We start from the raw sequence: 20,259 nt of genomic DNA, 5'->3' as shown, positions 1-20,259 counted from the left end.
GAATCTGAGGTATCCCGGAGCCGGATATACGGATGGAATTCTTCCTAGAGTACATTTCACATTGCGCTTTCTGTAGCTCGATAATTGTTTCCTCTTGATTCTGGACTGTTTATTTTAGTATGTCATTGCTGTTCTCTCAGTCGAAAATCCGACTCTCAAGTTTCTGAATCATATCCTCATTTTCTTTTCTGATATCACTTTTGAGTTTATGTATCATTTTTTCCATGGTGTCACTATAGTGATTAGACTCTCAAATTTTATCTAATTGTAAGAATGATTTTTGGAAGGATGTATTTACAGCATGGCTCAAACTACGATTAAAGGATAACCAATAAGAAGCGGAAAAACACTCTGTTCTTAAGACACCAATTTTGTACAATAAAAACATTATTAAGACACCAATTTTGTACAATAAAAACATTATTGTTGGAAATAAAACTATTTTCTACCAGTCATGGTGTAGAAAGTGAATTTCAATTATACAAGACCTGTTAAAAAGTGTTTCTCCGTGTTCATTCCTGATATGATGAATTTTGTAATAGGGATTGAATTTCGCTTTTATGTTAACCATGCTTGTATGGAGCAATTCCTCTAAGAATATATTCTATGGGGCGCGTTATATTGAATATATTCTTAGAGGAATTGCTCCATACAAACATGGTTAACATAAAAGCGAAATCCAATCCCTATATTTACACTCACAGGACTTTTTTTATTTGTATTTTATGCAATAAAATCGTCATTTGAATGTGACGTAATTATTCAATAAAAGTCGGTCAAAAGTGGGAGGAGCTTACTCAATTGAACAGCGAATGATGACTCTTCACATAAGGTAGAATTATTCATCCGCGACGACAAAAAGTTCAATATTTTATTGTAAAATAAACATGACAAACAAAGTATCCATAGAACACAAGTGAATTTGTTTCATCTATCGATGGCGATATGAGCGTAGATTATATAATCACATGGCTCGCAAGGATGTAATTTCGTCAAGTCAGACGACATCTCAAACACATTGAGCTACTTGAAAATCGGTGTTTTGACAACTTCGGCAAACTCCAGTGTGTAAGCATGCGTCAGCTTCGCCTCGCTGCACAATAACGGTCACCGAGTTCACACATGTGGCCGTGTACAAATTCTTAATGTTATTACGCTATATATTAACTTTTAGCAAAATTGAATAAATCAAATTATCTGTCCAAAAAATGCAGTTTACACACCAGTAAACAACAAAAAATAAGAATCATTCCTTAAATATTTGAATAAAGTTCATAGCAAGTAGAAGGTACATTGTATCATAAGATTTGTCTCTATCTCAAAATGATTTCCTTCTGATGATAAATACTTTACAAATTCATTATTAATACCTAGGTCGTGACTTCCAATAATTGTAGGTAACCTAGAAAAAATACAGGGAAAATTAATGTTTTAGAGAACGGAAATTGAGTACAATTAGATACATGTGTACGCAAATAGCGTAAAAATGACGACACCAAACCACTCCAATAGCAACATCGCAATCGTGTCTTAAAATATAAGTTATAATCTTTATTTGACCTTAGCATGCTCGTTCTAGCTGTTGGAGTGCCAAAATTAACATAGACAAATATTAACGTGTTTTGATAAATTGTTTTTGAAAAAAAAAATATATATATATACTTGATTCGCCTTAGCAGATGATCAGAAATATATTTAACGACGGCAAATTAAAGGGAGTGAACTCATGCGAGCTTAACTCACTAAGTGTGCGTAAAAAAAGCTGCGTGTGTCTGGAGTATACATTATAATCAAATTAATATAACTGTCTCTTTTCGCAATTTTTCGGCTTCCCAGACATACAAAGACAGACGAAAAAAAAACCCAACAAAATTACGTCCGTCTTGAATTTTCAATGTCCAAATTACATTGATCACCTCGTCGATGCCCTATTCACACTGCAAATAAATTGCGAGTAAGGTGATTAGGACATGCCTATAAATAAAATCTGCAGTCTGACTTTAATAAATAAGTGAAATTCCGCCACTCTATCAGACCTAATATTGACGCAATACACGAGTACCCCGTACGTGTGTGTACACATACGTCGATTTCAATCTGTCTCAGATATTGACAAAAGCGAATCACAACAAAATTGACCGACGTCAACAGTTACATAAACCTTTCCTGCCACGGTCCCAAGGCCTAAGCCAAGACTGGAAGTTGACATCGATTCAATGCATTATTAAAAATAATGGTTAAAATTTGAAAATAGAACTTCAGATCTAATAGATAGTGTATAAGATAGCACAGAAAAGCTTAAATACATGTAATACATTGAAAAACTTGGGAAAATGAAAAAAAAATTACATAAGCCTTACATGTAGGTAAGATAATGAAAAAAACCATGAGAAATATAATATTAGTACTATACATGTAGAACCTAGTTTATCTAACTTTCGTTAGTTAATATTGAAAAGACGCTTAAAATTAACTAACGTGAGTTAGATACAGATGATAAACAACAGTCACTTGTTGGGGAACCTCCATATATAAATAGGAAAGTTCGGAAAATGAAGTTTTGATAAATAGATACATTGTTACATGTACATGTAATCAGAGACATACATGAAGATCTACGTCTCTGATGTTATAAATTAAAATGCATCACAATACTAACCTAATTAGTATGAAGGTAAAGTAAATCAAATTTTGTATTTCAAACCAAGGATTTATAAGTCTCATATACGTCCTTGTTCAAACATTTGTAAAGCTAGGAAAATAACAACTTAAGACATTGCTAATTAAATAGTGTAATCAAAAATATACAAAGGAAATTTTAATTTTAAAATTATGATGGAAGCTAATAAATTATATAAAAAAAAATCATCGATGCATTTTCTGTAACAATTACAAAAATAATATTGAACTCTATTGCACCAGCAATAAATCAAAAAGTTAATCAGACCTAAAGATAATCAATACAGTACAATAAATATCTAAATTGATGCAATTAAATCGATATGCTAGCTCAACAGATTATCTAATTCAATTAGTCGAAAATGCACCGCGTTACTACTATATGTCTGCAAAGCATCTTTTTGTAAGGTAAAAGGTATAATAGGTAAGAGATCGATCTGCTAATTGCAATTTGATAGATCAAAGCCTGACGATTTTCCCAAAGCAATAACAGTTCCTATTGGCCGCCAATCTGTTATCTCGATGTTGATTGGTCCGAGTCACGCAGACGCAAATAACTCCTGGGGCTATACACACAGCCAGGTGTACGAGATAAAATAACAACAGAGCCGAATATACAGACCCCGGAATAACAGTACAGTGATCTCGTGGAATAGTTTATGGATTAAGACACGCTTACAGGATTCGATAACTTGTGACTCTCGAGTTGTTTTTACAATTTACTTGCTAATTTTGTTTAGGGAGATCGCGTGCTACCAGTCATCGCACGTCATGCTTTGAGTCACAGATTTGCGCCTAAGCAGGGTCAATGCTATTTTGAGTGATAGAGCCACGTTTTGTTTACATTCGATCGTTGTGGTACTTAGACGGTTTTGTGCATGTCATTTTCAAGAACAGGTTTAATGTTTAGTTGTGTTATATAAACTTTATTGGATTAACCGAAAGGAAAGGGAAAATGGGAAAAGACCACGATATTATTCAGGCGGTCAAAGACCGGGATTCGTATGGACTTCAGAAAATCCTCACCAAACTTGGAAAACAGTCTAAAAACAGTAAGTTAACATGACAAGTGACGTCTCATGTGACAATTATGTCAAAGTTGAATGCTAAATGGAGTTAATTTTGATTAAATAATGATGTTTTATTTTATTTATCGCACCCATTAACCTATATTAATGCACATAGCACGTGCTACCCAATACACTATACACTGTCACACGTGCTCATCTGCTCAACATCTCATCCATCACCACTGATGTCTGTCAGATGATTTTTTTTTCTTCTTAGAAAATATCTCACTTCATCTTTGACATGATTTGCTTCTCTATAACATTATGTCAACATTAACACATAATGCAATGATTGTTAAATTTTTTCAACCTAAGTAACCTATATAAAAAATGGCATAAAAATGAACTCATGTTAATCACCTAATCACATTAAATTTCATGTCATTAATATATATAATACATTATCAGAAAAAAATAATGTAATTATAATCAGTGTTAACTTGTTAAAAGGTTAATATTATCTTTTTTAATTGAAAGAAATTGTGATAAAACAGATATACCTGCATTGTTTAAAGTGAACAGTCGGGCAAGGATGGCTAAAATCCGTAAAAATGGTGTGAATGTATCCAGTATTATTTCTTATGAAATAAGAAAAATAAATCTCTCGTCAAAATCTGTCTGCGTACGAAGAAATTAATTTAAAGTATAGGAATCCTAAAACGTCCTCCCGGCTGACTGTGTCCGTGGTTACATTTCCATGCAGCCTCGCTTTCAATGCTTTCAACTTTTCTTTATTTCAATGGTCAGAACTGGGAAACGTAAGCAGAACTTGACCGTCGTATTAATAAGTGTGAACTTTTGGAAGGCCAATGAACGCATTTAGACTGGTTTTCTTTCCCCGACTATTCACTTTAATGTCAGTGTGTAGCTCACTTCAGTAAGGTCACTGTGACCTTGACCTAGAGGTCAAAGAAACGTTTGGTGCAAATTTGAAAGAAATTTGTTGTTGCCATATATAATTTGGAACCGTTGAATATATACCGGCTGGCCAGGGTATATAAGATGAAACTCCCAGAAATTAAAAAAAAAAGAAGGAAATATATACCTTATTTGACCCAATAATCACCGCTTAATATCCAATTTTTGAGGCCCGAATTTCACTCAACTGGAATTAAATGCAGACTGAAATTTTGACAACAGTAGATTTCGCGGTATTATCAGTGTACCGATATATCCAGGTTCAGTATGTAAACATTACGTATCGCGGTACGATTTAGACGTATTGGTTCACTCGGAATCATTCGGGGATTTTCAGTATAATTCCGTGAAATTTTCGTTTTTGACGGGAAATAATTTTAAAATGATAATTTGTATAAAAATGAAAACTAAAATGATAACCTAGCTTGTAAAAAATCCCAAAGCAAAAGCGGCTGTATAGCAGCATATTGGCCTTATAGGACTTAAAGTAGAAAGAATTAGCGAGGAGAACATCGCTGGATGTCGATTGTGTAGGGCAATCATTAAATGTAGTGGCAGGACAACGAACCTGACGACTCACTTGCATCGCCATCGCCCAGCTACTGCAGCTAGCGTCCCGTCCCTAGTAAGTGTTTGCAAAACATCGAGCGGAAGTAACACAGACATTATCTCACATTTTACAGATAAAAACAAGAATAAAAATGATGAATTAATTGACAAAACATTTATTTCATATTCTTTTTTAGGTGATTGAAAAAAACCATGCAATTCTTATTGTACAAAAATATTACCAAAATATCATGATATGTATCATAACACACTTATGATGTATCGTGATATATCGCGATACAAATTTTTTCGCGTTACTCATCCCTACATATCATAAAATTTCATATTAAAATTCTCTAATTGAGTACATGATATTTTAAAAGGTATTAAAGCACCCACGTTATTTTTACTAGGTATTAGTACAGTATTGGTTGGGTATTACACACAAGTACAGGCCTCCATTTAGCCTATTAGAAATCTCCATTGAAACCTTAAACTTCTGACTCAAGCTCATGTATAAACATTTGAATTAGTGTTGTCAAAGTTAAGACTGATCCTAACTTACACCATCAATGTGTACTTGATATATGATATAACTATCGGACAATACACAATTTCTATCTATAGTACAGAGTGTATATTTTTAGGACTCATATAGTATGCTTCGTATATATACTGATAGTCTTCAACATATTTAGGCTCACACATAACCTTATAAATTGGATAATATGATATGGTATTATTTAGTGGTGTTCCGATTTATAATCAAGTTCGTGAGTATCATTTGTTTGGGTGTTTGAAAAATTAATCGAGTAATTACCGTGTAAGAAATCTGTAATCGAGATGAATGATTCTTGCATTTGTTTGGTGTTGTAACCTCATCTTATGCAATTGATGTTACTATTGTTTTTAAGAAAACTTTGACATTTGTTTCAAGGGAAAATTTTATGTACCCCGGGGTATGAATTTAATATGCGGAGAAAAAACCCCTCGCAAAAATATCCATGTTTTTTTAGAATATTTATGGTATAGGAGGTTAGCTCTATTTATAGAATCAACCTGTATAATTTGATACACATACAGGTACGTATATTACATTGTACATTACATTGTACGTGTATCTATTGTGGGTATTCCCACAGTTACAGATCGCATGCCAGTGTTGCATGTTCATTGTAAATTAAGTTATGTTTAAGGTTTTTCCTCAGAGTGCTTAGTTCAAGAACAGAAAAAGTGGAAGACGTGTTGATATTTGTCTAATTACAATTTTATCGTTAACTCGAATGTTTATAGTAAGGGTCATGTTTGGGTGAGGTAACTGCAAATTAAATTACCTTTATGGTGAATACACATGAAAACCTGTGTCATAAGTAATACTTACCTCAGAGATAATCATCAGATTTAATGACATTTGGTTTGTTAAAAATAGAAATGAATTTCAATATGTTGAGTAGCAAAGACTTTTCAAAGCATTTTATTTCAAAGAAATGTTATCAAATGATGAGGAATATCATAGGAATGTTACAATCTACATATACCTGCAGTGACAAAAGTTTACAGAACTTGTAAGAGAATTGAGTCGAGATAACAATACAGATCATGTTTTTTTTCATTTGATTGACATAATATATATCAAATTCACAATTTCATGTTTCTTTTGGTTTGAAGTTATCAAATTAAATTAAATGAGACATATTACAGTGCACTAGTACATCAATTTTCTTAATTGATTTTGGAAATTAGGATTGATTGTAATAATGTGCTATTGCATTGGAGCAATTGTTGTTGACAGCTTTATAGTTTAATATTTGTGAATCTCTCAATTTTGTATTCAATCATTAAATGCTATTTTCAGCCAGTAGCATGTTTAAAAATATTGATGGTACTATATATAGCTATCTTTTGTGAAGTCAGTATTAACTAGTAACTACCTAGGGTGCCTTACATATACTTTTAGGAGAAATGTGGTATAACCATGTTTTACCTGTTATGTATGAATTGATAAAATAGCCTGGGAAAATGCCAGCAGAGAGAAAAAATCAATATATTTCAATATGTTTGCTAATTTGGATTCCAATTAGCATATCACCAAATTTATAAACCCTACTGTAAATATCTATAAAAATAGCGAATATACTTGAATAATTAATTATTTTCATTTTCTCATTAACTATACCTGAATGTACATTAAAAGTTATAGTTGAATTGATTTATGATAAAAAATTAGTACTGATCAGCTTTTAGACATTTAATTCACTTTTTATTTTTATTTTATTCATGTATATGTAATTTAGCAATATAGCTAGTCTTATTTGTATCTGAATCTGTTTCATGCATGTTGACAGATATTTTTGATATTTTTGATGTTTTAAACATTTAAAAATCACCTAGCATTTTATACTGAAATATGTTGAAATTAGTTTATTTTAGTCAGATAAATTGATGATTTCTCGCAATGTATGTACCAGAAATAACACCTTTTTATGAAGATTATGGTAGTAGAGTGTTTGTATTGGCGATACAGGTGTATACTAGAGTATACTGTGTATAATTTGTATGCTATTGCAGCTAATGGTGTCAGAAGTGATTATATACATGTTGATATGCAGGTGTATATTGGCTTCTCTAATTAAAATCTACCATATTCAACAGCATGTGTCGCCCCAGGCCATGTCCCTCTTAGAGCGCTAGCTAAGCTTCATCTCTACTAGCTTGAAAAAGACATTTCCGTTCAATGAATGCTACAGAGCAGCCCAATTACATATAAATGGACTTGTCTTGAATTGTGTTGGGGATAGTATGTTTTAAAACTGCAAGATTATTTGATTATCTTTAATAGGAGATAGGAGAATTATTAAAAAAAATAGGAAAAAGTAGGGAGACGGGATTCTCAAATCTTATGTTTGTTGGGGCTACAAAGATGGGTGTAGGTAGCGTATTTGCATACTAAAGTTAGGTAACATATTACTGAAATGAAAAGGAGAATTATTAAAAGAAAGGAATTTTAAACAATATTTGACACCTACCATCAACTGGCATCAAGGTCTACAGAAATTTAACAGTGGTGTATATGTAGTACGTGCTGAACATTAAGTTATGACATAGAAAATAATATCAGGAGCAATATGAACCAGTATTTGGATTACTTAATATCATAGGATATTTATATGTCTGCTTATAATTATGTAATTTCCAATTTCAAGGGGACATGTACTGTAAAGATAAATTCAATTATTAGCATATAGTCTACAATATTGTCACCTGATCAGTCCACTAGAATGTCTAGAAATGGGTCTTGTGTACGTTTTAATTTTTTAGATGAGAAAAACCTTGAAAATAGCTATAGATTTTATTATTTTGTCAATTTAGATGTATGTTATCAAGGGTCGGATTTGAATATCTACAGGTGCCTGAAAGTTATTTATATTAGGAAGGGTGATTTTTGAGTTGATTACGGTAGGTGCCTTTAAATGTCAGGAGATACAATGTCCCTTGGTACTAGTTGATTGTGTACTTGCCCCTTAGTACATTTAATTTAGCTAATTACCCTGACAGGTATGTGGTGTTAGTTTGTTACCTGTGACTTTGTGTGAGGTAATCATGAACCTTGGTTTGTACTTTGTTGTCATTGATATACCTCCAATGTAGCTGGCCTTTCCACTGACAACAGGAATATAACTATTGCTTATTATGTAGGAAGAATGGTTATAGTATTGTACAATACAGTTTGTATCTCCCCTCACTCATTTGCCATACAATATGATTACTACATATACCCTCACTATCGTGATAATTGCCTCACCATAGGACTAACACCTTCACTTACTTATCATTGCTTTTGACGTAGGATACTTGACCCTCACTGCAGGACCATTTGAAATTCATATTGCCCTTGCAAGAGTTGTTTTGCCCTCACTGCAGCTGTAGAGTGATTGTACTTGCTATAGGACATGTACACTGTAACACTTGCTATAGGACATGTACACTGTACACTGCTATAGCATTACACTGTAACACTCGCTATAGGACATGTACACTGTCACACTCGCTATAGGACATGTACACTGTACACTCGCTATAGGACATATACACTGTAACACTCGCTATAGGACATTACACTATACAACACTGTAACACTCGCTATAGGACATGTACACTGTAACACTTGCTATAGGACATGTACACTGTAACACTCGCTATAGGACATGTACACTGTAACACTCGCTATAGGACATGTACACTGTAACACTTGCTATAGGACATGTACACTGTCACACTCGCTATAGGACATGTACACTGTAACACTCGCTATAGGACATGTACACTGTAACACTCGCTATAGGACATGTACACTGTAACACTGCTAGCTATAGGACATGTACACTGTAACACTCGCTATAGGACATGTACACTGTAACACTCGCTATAGGACATGTACACTGTAACACTCGATATAGGACATGTACACTGTAACACTCGCTATAGGACATTACACTGTAACACTGCTATAGGACATTACACTGTAACACTTGCTATAGGACATATACACTGTAACACTGCTATAGACATTACACTGTAACACTCGCTATAGGACATTACACTGTAACACTCGCTATAGGACATGTACACTGTAACACTCACTATAGGACATTTACACTGTCACACTTGCTATAGGACATGTACACTGTAACACTCGCTATAGGACATGTACACTGTAACACTCGCTATAGGACATGTACACTGTAACACTCGCTATAGGACATGTACACTGTAACACTCGCTATAGGACATGTACACTGTAACACTCGCTATAGGACATGTACACTGTAACACTCGCTATAGGACATGTACACTGTAACACTCGCTATAGGACATGTACACTGTAACACTTGCTATAGGACATTTACACTGTAACACTCGCTATAGGACATGTACACTGTAACACTCGCTATAGGACATGTACACTGTAACACTCGCTATAGACATGTACACTGTAACACTCGCTATAGGACATGTACACTGTAACACTCGCTATAGGACATGTACACTGTAACACTCGCTATAGGACATTTACACTGTAACACTCGCTATAGGACATTTACACTGTAACACTCGCTATAGGACATGTACACTGTAACACTCGCTATAGGACATGTACACTGTAACACTCGCTATAGGACATGTACACTGTAACACTCGCTATAGGACATGTACACTGTAACACTCGCTATAGGACATGTAACACGCTGTACACTGCTATAGTGTACACTGTAACACTCGCTATAGGACATGTACACTGTAACACTCGCTATAGGACATGTACACTGTAACACTCGCTATAGGACATGTACACACTCCGCTATAGGACATGTACACTGTAACACTCGCTATAGGACATGTACACTGTACACTCGCTATAGGACATGTACACTGTAACACACTCGCTATAGGACATGTACACTGTAACACTGCTATAGGACATGTACACTGTCACACTCGCTATAGGACATGTACACTGTAACACTCGCTATAGGACATGTACACTGTAACACTGCTATAGGACATGTACACTGTAACACTCGCTATAGGACATGTACACTGTACACTGTAACACTCGCTATAGGACATGTACACTGTAACACTCGCTATAGGACATGTACACTGTAACACTTGCTATAGGACATGTACACTGTAACACTCGCTATAGACATGTACACTGTACACTGCTATAGGACATGTACACTGTAACACTTGCTATAGGACATGTACACTGTAACACTTGCTATAGGACATGTACACTGTAACACTCGCTATAGGACATGTACACTGTAACACTCGCTATAGGACATGTACACTGTAACACTCTAAGGAGGACATATGGACATGTACACTGTAACACTTGCTATAGGACATGTACACTGTAACACTTGCTATAGGACATGTACACTGTAACACTTGCTATAGGACATGTACACTGTAACACTTGCTATAGGACATGTACACTGTAACACTGCTATAGGACATGTACACTGTAACACTCGCTATAGGACATGTACACTGTAACACTCGCTATAGGACATGTACACTGTAACACTTGCTAAGGAATGACACTGTAACATCTTAGGACATGTACACTGTAACACTTGCTATAGGACATGTACACTGTAACACTTGCTATAGGACATGTACACTGTAACACTTGCTATAGGACATGTACACTGTAACACTCGCTATAGGACATGTACACTGTAACACTCGCTATAGGACATGTACACTGTAACACTGCTATAGGACATGTACACTGTAACACTTGCTATAGGACATGTACACTGTAACACTTGCTATAGGACATGTACACTGTAACACTTGCTATAGGACATGTACACTGTAACACTTGCTATAGGACATGTACACTGTCACACTTGCTATAGGACATGTACACTGTAACACTCGCTATAGGACATGTACACTGTAACACTCGCTATAGGACATGTACAGCTGTCACACTTGCTATAGGACATGTACACTGTAACACTTGCTATAGGACATGTACACTGTCACACTTGCTATAGGACATGTACAGCTGTCACACTTGCTATAGGACATGTACACTGTAACACTTGCTATAGGACATGTACACTGTAACACTTGCTATAGGACATGTACACTGTAACACTTGCTATAGGACATGTACACTGTAACACTCGCTATAGGACATGTACACTGTAACACTGCTATTAGGACATGTACACTGTAACACTCGCTATAGGACATGTACACTGTAACACTCGCTATAGGACATGTACACTGTAACACTCGCTATAGGACATGTACACTGTAACACTCGCTATAGGACATGTACACTGTAACACTCGCTATAGGACATGTACACTGTAACACTTGCTATAGGACATGTACACTGTAACACTCGCTATAGGACATGTACACTGTAACACTCGCTATAGGACATGTACACTGTAACACTCGCTATAGGACATGTACACTGTAACACTCGCTATAGGACATGTACACTGTAACACTCGCTATAGGACATTTACACTGTAACACTCGCTATAGGACATTTACACTGTAACACTCGCTATAGGACATTTACACTGTAACACTCGCTATAGGACATTTACACTGTAACACTCGCTATAGGACATGTACACTGTCACACTTGCTATAGGACATGTACACTGTAACACTCGCTATAGGACATGTACAGCTGTCACACTTGCTATAGGACATGTACAGCTGTAACACTCGCTATAGGACATGTACAGCTGTAACACTTGCTATAGGACATGTACACTGTAACACTCGCTATAGGACATGTACACTGTAACACTCGCTATAGGACATGTACACTGTAACACTCGCTATAGGACATGTACACTGTAACACTCGCTATAGGACATGTACACTGTAACACTCGCTATAGGACATGTACACTGTAACACTCGCTATAGGACATGTACACTGTAACACTTGCTATAGGACATGTACACTGTAACACTCGCTATAGGACATGTACACTGTAACACTCGCTATAGGACATGTACAGCTGTCACACTTGCTATAGGACATGTACAGCTGTCACACTTGCTATAGGACATGTACAGCTGTCACACTTGCTATAGGACATGTACACTGTAACACTTGCTATAGGACATGTACAGCTGTCACACTCGCTATAGGACATGTACACTGTCACACTCGCTATAGGACACGTACAGCTGTCACACTTGCTATAGGACATGTACACTGTAACACTTGCTATAGGACATGTACACTGTAACACTCGCTATAGGACATGTACAGCTGTCACACTTGCTATAGGACATGTACACTGTAACACTCGCTATAGGACATGTACACTGTAACACTCGCTATAGGACATGTACACTGTAACACTCGCTATAGGACATGTACACTGTAACACTCGCTATAGGACATGTACAGCTGTAACACTTGCTATAGGACATGTACAGCTGTCACACTGCTATAGGACATATACACTGTACACTCGCTATAGGACATTTACACTGTAACACTCGCTATAGGACATGTACACTGTAACACTCGCTATAGGACATGTACACTGTAACACTCGCTATAGGACATGTACAGCTGTCACACTTGCTATAGGACATGTACACTGTAACACTTGCTATAGGACATGTACACTGTAACACTCGCTATAGGACATGTACAGCTGTAACTCGCTGTAGGACATTACAGCTGTAACACTTGCTATAGGACATGTTACAGCTGTAACACTTGCTATAGGACATTTACACTGTAACACTCGCTATAGGACATGTACACTGTAACACTTGCTATAGGACATGTACACTGTAACACTCGCTATAGGAAATGTACAGCTGTCACACTTGCTATAGGACATGTACAGCTGTAACACTCGCTATAGGACATGTACAGCTGTAACACTCGCTATAGGACATGTACAGCTGTCACACTTGCTATAGGACATGTACAGCTGTCACATGCAGCCACCATCACTGAAGGTCCAAAGTGTTGCCATTACATTAAGACTGCTGCCTTCACTGTAGGACCATTGTCTTCACAACAGGACCGCCACCTTCATGTACTTTAGGACATGCATTTGCAGATAGAACTGTTATAATTGCCTCTGAATCTCTGCCATCGCCATATGACCATGCACCCTGTCATGTTACTACATCTGAATCATCGTTGTAGGGCTATCACCCTTACTGTATGTAAGTCCTTGCCCTCATAATAAGACTGATGCCTTTACTGTAGGACCATTGCTACATACTATTAAGACTACATAGGTATGCAGCCCTCATGTGCACTGTAAGGATCAACCTACTGCTCATACCTTCACAATACAAAGACTGCTAGCTGTCCTCATGATCATTGTAGGACCATATTGCCATCACCAAAAGACTGCCAAATTACCACCTTCATCGTTAAACCATCACACTTATAATTAAGCTTCTGATTTAGATATCAGTAAAATGACTATAAATGAAGGTATTGAGACGATCTTAGATGCTTCATGTTCATATGCATGGTATTGCTGAGATATGCTAGCTTATATTGAAGACCAAAATACAAATCCATTGACATATTTTACCCACTTTATTTAGTATGTATATGTTTTCCATGTTAGGACTTACAACCTGTAGATCTAGCTATTTTTAGACATTGACCTATATATTCAATGTGTCCAGGTGTGCTAACTTGTCTGATGACCTCCAGGTGTGTAGTCCAAGATCTACAACGAGATACCTGTAAAGGAGACAATATCTACCTGGAGAGGCCCTCAGATCACCAAGTACTGTCAACAATGGTTACAATGTGTATCCTGTTAAGTTCTGGTTACAATGTATACATATACCTGTTAAGTTCTGGTTACAATGTATATGTACGGTATACCTGTTAAGTTCTGGTTACAATGTATACATATACCTGTTAAGTTCTGGTTACAATGTATACATATACCTGTTAAGTTCTGGTTACAATGTATATGTACGGTATACCTGTTAAGTTCTGGTTACAATGTATACATATATACCTGTTAAGTTCTGGTTACAATGTATATGTACATATACCTGTTAAGTTCTGGTTACAATGTATACATATACCTGTTAAGTTCTGGTTACAATGTATATGTACGGTATACCTGTTAAGTTCTGGTTACAATGTATATGTACGGTATACCTGTTAAGTTCTGGTTACAATGTATACATATACCTGTTAAGTTCTGGTTACAATGTATATGTACGGTATACCTGTTAAGTTCTGGTTACAATGTATACATATACCTGTTAAGTTCTGGTTACAATGTATACATATACCTGTTAAGTTCTGGTTACAATGTATACATATACCTGTTAAGTTGTGGTTACAATGTATACATGTACTTGTTAAGTTCTGGTTACAATGTATATGTACGGTATACCTGTTAAGTTCTTGTTACAATGTATACATATACCTGTTAAGTTCTGGTTACAATGTATACATATACCTGTTAAGTTCTGGTTACAATGTATATGTACGGTATACCTGTTAAGTTCTGGTTACAATGTATACATATACCTGTTAAGTTCTGGTTACAATGTATACATATACCTGTTAAGTTGTGGTTACAATGTATACATATACCTGTTAAGTTGTGGTTACAATGTAACATATACCTGTTAAGTTGTGGTTACAATGTAACATATACCTGTTAAGTTTGGTTACAATGTATACATATACTGTTAAGTTCTGGTTACAATGTATACATATACCTGTTAAGTTCTGGTTACAATGTATACTATATCCTGTTAAGTTCTGGTTACAATGTATATGTACGGTATACCTGTTAAGTTCTGGTTACAATATATGTATATGTATAGTATTCCTGTTAAGTTCTGGTTACAATGTATATGTACGGTATCCTGTTAAGTTCTGGTTACAATGTATATGTACGGTATACCTGTTAAGTTCTGGTTACAATGTATATGTACGGTATACCTGTTAAGTTCTGGTTACAATGTATACAAGTATACTGTTAAGTTCTGGTTACAATGTATAATTTACTGTATCCTGTTAAGTTCTGGTTACAATGTATATGTACAGTATACCTGTTAAGTTCTGGTTACAATGTATACATATACCTGTTAAGTTCTGGTTACAATGTATACATATACCTGTTAAGTTCTGGTTACAATGTATATGTACGGTATACCTGTTAAGTTCTGGTTACAATGTATATGTACAGCATACCTGTTAAGTTCTGGTTACAATGTATATGTACGGTAGGACAGCCAATTTCATTGACTAGAATTTATTAACAGAATACATGAGAATAATTAATAATGCAATGCTATTGCAATTTTAGTTTGAGATAAGTAAACTAATTTACAATAGTGTTTTTCCAGATAGCAATATTGTTGCAATGGTAAAAATCGTGGGTAAATGTCAACCTCCTCTACCAAGAGGTGGGAGCTAGTTTAATGCAAGCTAAGACTTTGAAGTAATTTATTTGAGTTGTAAATTAGATTTTGATAGTAAGATCAGAAGTCCATCTCATGGTCTGAAGCCATTGATCACGATTTAAGATGTTCTCTCATGATCAGTATCTATATAACATTCAAGAATAAAACTTTTAATGACATTATACAATGATCATGATTAAAAGTTAGTGTAATTCACTATTGCTCATGAGTTACTGTACTGGTTGATTGTACATTTTTCTCTGTGAATCTAGCATGTTCTTTAATGACTGGCTGGAAAGATTGTACAACAAAAAACCAAACAATCACTCAGTGACTGTACGTACACTTGTGCAATTTCGTTACCGACTGGCTGCTATTTTGATTGTACCCAGTAAACAGGTTGTAGTATCTATCATCACCATGCGGTACTTATTCCTTTCTCCTCTCGCATGTGCATCTAATTGATGCTGTAATGTTAATGTTTTTTTGCAAAAATACATCTACGTCTGCCTTTTGGTGTAACTGTATAATGTTGGCCCCAGCATATTACATATAAACACAGCTTTCTGTGTGTATCAATGTGTTCCTCACAATGTAAATTGGAGCCATCTAGGTACTCCAGATTTTTCTCCACCTTGGCTCGATCCTAAAACCTGGCCGGTCCGAAATGGCCCTGCTGTTATAAAATATACTTGACAAAATTAAAAGAGACCTGAATTTCTAGAGTATAGCTACTTCCTCACACATGTACAAAATACACGAAATCCTAGAGCATATATAGTTATAGAGCATTAATGCACATTATATTTATATGATACCTGTTTGCCGCTCGAATCAAAGAGAATCACTCTCATTTAATTTTGATGTATAAAAATTTATATATCGATCAGCATATATGCATGGTTTTAAATTTCCTTGTGGTATTAATTTTTAGAAATACCTACACTATAATTCTTAATACCTGTAATAAAGTGTACACAAATCTGATGTAATGCCAAATTGACGGATCGCCAGCTGTCAATCAAACCGCACGTGACTTTGTATTTTGTATTGTGTGTGCTACGATGTTTGCTCCGACATTGAATAGAAACACGTGCGTTTGTGAGCACGAGGCGTGGCTATATTTCACCTGGCGATCGGTCAATGATGATTGGATGTTATAATGTGGCACACTTCAGCGTGGTATTTATCAGTAACTACATTATCTATCCGTGAAGTGGAATAATCTTGCCAGAAATATTTTGCAAACAAATTGTTACTGATTTAGCAGGAAGTCTAGACTTCTGGACTGAAATGGATATAGAATTCTTCTAGGAATAGGTGGATATAGAATTCTAGGAATAGGTGGAGAAAATTTATACTGGTAATTGTGATTTATTTTTATATAAAGGAAAATGAAAAAAATGAGTTATAAAGTAAATGTGTTAAAGAATAAGATTTTGATGCTTAAATTGACAAATATATTTTGTGTCTTGGATGGGTATATATAATACAAAACTTTTGGTTTTATCTCTTGGCTTACGAACTTTGGGTTGAGTATCTTTAGGTTCTGTCTGCTGATTGACATAATTGTATCAGGTTCTGTTTGTCATCATGAGTTTTAAATAAATGGAGCTAGTATAATAAGTCACTACCACTCTGAAGAAGAAACAGGTTAAAGTCATTAAAATTTATCCAAGAAGAGATGTCTTGACCAAAACATAAAGCAAGAATTCAAGGGAGATAATTCTATCATTTAGAAAAATTGAATTGATTTGAAATTGAATAAGAATAGAACTGAGTCAGCCCATGCAATCATTCAATATTCCAGTGCCCTAGTAAACTCCTGGACATACTAGTGTCAGCTAGGTTTAATTAAAGTGGCCTTAATTTATATGAAGAATTATCATATGCATGGTTTATATGTATATGTGTATAATGACTTAAACAATGGAAATATTCACATATTTATCAAAACCGTGTCAATTGTATCAGCTGTTAAACAAAAGTAACAATGTATTAAATTGTAATTATAAATGTTTGGAAAACTGAACATTGGTTTGTATATATATGAACTAAACTTGATAACGTTTACTGAACTAATTAGAAAGAAAACAATTAAAAGAGGTGTTGTGCAATTAACATAGCGTATGTCGCCATCAGGATATAAGGTCACCTTTGATGTTGTAATTGTCATGGTTTAGTCGTGTGACAAAATGTCGTATATATTATGTATGTAGGAGAATTCTTTTTAGGAGAAGATAATCAAAACTATAATCTCTTAATTGGAAGTGTAATCTTAATGTAAGGAATGTGTGTGGTATGTTATACAGGGTATCCTACTGTACCCTAATTTCTCTGTAGAATGTGTGTGGTATGTTATACAGGGTATCCTACTGTACCGTAGTTTCTCTGTAGAATGTGTGTGGTATGTTAAATAGGGTATCCTACTGTACCGTAGTTTCTCTGTAGAATGTGTGTGGTATGTTATAAAGGGTATCCTACTGTACCGTAGTTTCTCTGTAGAATGTGTGTGGTATGTTATAAAGGGTATCCTACTGTACCGTAGTTTCTCTGTAGAATGTGTGTGTAGTGTTTCCCACAGGAAAAAAAAGGGCATGGTGCTGGGTTTTGAAAAGGGCACCTTGACCGCGATAAATAACCATCAGAGGGGCACAAAGGTTATATCGACAACTTCCAATATATGGGGAAATCTTTAAAACTGTCTTGTTGTTTATTTAATTCTGGTTCAACTTAATATCATTTAAAAGCTTTAAACTCTCTGAGTTGCTAAGTAATATCAGGACATCTATTTAATTATTCTGAGTGAAAAAAATGATTTTGAAAATTGTAATATGCAGATCATATGATCATGACTATAATTGATTCACAAGAAAGATCTAAATTTCATTTATATTAATTAAAAGAATGGGAAAATTCAAAATGTATTTCTTTATTTTAATATATATCTTTATTTAAATATTAAAAATACTGTATTGATTTGAATAAGATAACATGCTTCATAATAATGGACAATTAATTAAAATAATGTTCTACATTTACAAGCACTAAATTAAGAAAATACAGATAAGTGTTGGAGTAGTATGCAAAATATTTCAATTTAATCTGATAGAGAAAAAAGCTGATTTCTTTTTAATTTGATTTATTTTAATTACTTTGCTATTAATAATTTTATTATTATTAAGATATCTTTTCTAAATATAAATTCACACCGAAATTCTAAAAAAATAATACCGTTTTCATTTTTAAAAATGTGAATATTAGTAAAATCCTGAAATTCAATACCTCCGGATCTACTATTACAATACACCCAAAATGGCGGCCATTACGATTGCAAATCTTGTGACATCCATCCGATATAGATAGGCCTATTAAACATTAAAAACGTGAGTAAATCATTTACAGCTGTAAGCAGTATTTGTTTTTGAAGTAGAGCTCACTAGCTGAAGTCATAAAACTTATTGAAAGGCCAGCTGATTGTTTTCTAGGCTGCCGATCGGCTGCTTGATTTCAGCTTACGTAATACACAGACCTGAAAGTGACACCACAAGCCAAGGTGGAAATAGCCACTGGGGTGTTGGTCAGGGGGTCAGGGAATGGTCACACTTCTTTTGTTTACTGAATTATCAAGCCACTACCTGGTATTTGGTAATTTAGTAGAAGTGTACTGGGGACAAACAGGGCACGGCGTTAGGTCAAAGGGGCATGGCGTCAGGTAAAAAGGGCACGGCGCGGCGCCATGCTAATCGGGGCTGTGGGAAACACTAGTGTGGTATGTTATACAGGGTATCCTACTGTACCGTAGTTTCTCTGTAGAATGTGTGTGATATGTTATACAGGGTATCCTATATCCTACTGTACCGTAGTTTCTCTGTAGAATGTGTGTGGTATGTTATACAGGGTATCCTACTGTACCAAAGTTTCTCTGTAGAATGTGTGTGGTATGTTATACAGGGTATCCTACTGTACCGTAGTTTCTCTGTAGAATGTGTGTGGTATGTTAAATAGGGTATCCTATATCCTACTGTAGGGTATCCTATATCCTACTGTACCGTAGTTTCTCTGTAGAA

The 20,259-nt window shown here is 35.1% G+C and overlaps 1 protein-coding gene across 1 annotated transcript in view; it reads left to right on the top strand.

Annotated features, from left to right (window-relative positions):
- Positions 1–3,237: 3,237 nt before the first annotated feature.
- LOC138324259 (caskin-2-like) overlaps positions 3,238–20,259 on the top strand; it is a 172,454-nt gene continuing 155,432 nt past the window's right edge. The window contains exon 1 of the mRNA XM_069269338.1: positions 3,238–3,731. Within this exon, the coding sequence (XP_069125439.1) occupies positions 3,635–3,731 (97 nt within the window). The 5' untranslated portion in view covers positions 3,238–3,634. The remainder of the gene's footprint in view (positions 3,732–20,259) is intronic.

This window comes from Argopecten irradians, chromosome 5 (assembly GCF_041381155.1).
Source record: "Argopecten irradians isolate NY chromosome 5, Ai_NY, whole genome shotgun sequence".
Taxonomy (NCBI): Eukaryota; Metazoa; Mollusca; class Bivalvia; order Pectinida; family Pectinidae; genus Argopecten; species Argopecten irradians.
The sequence above is the reverse complement of the archived record's forward strand: the minus strand, read 5'-3'. Positions and strand labels throughout refer to the sequence as shown.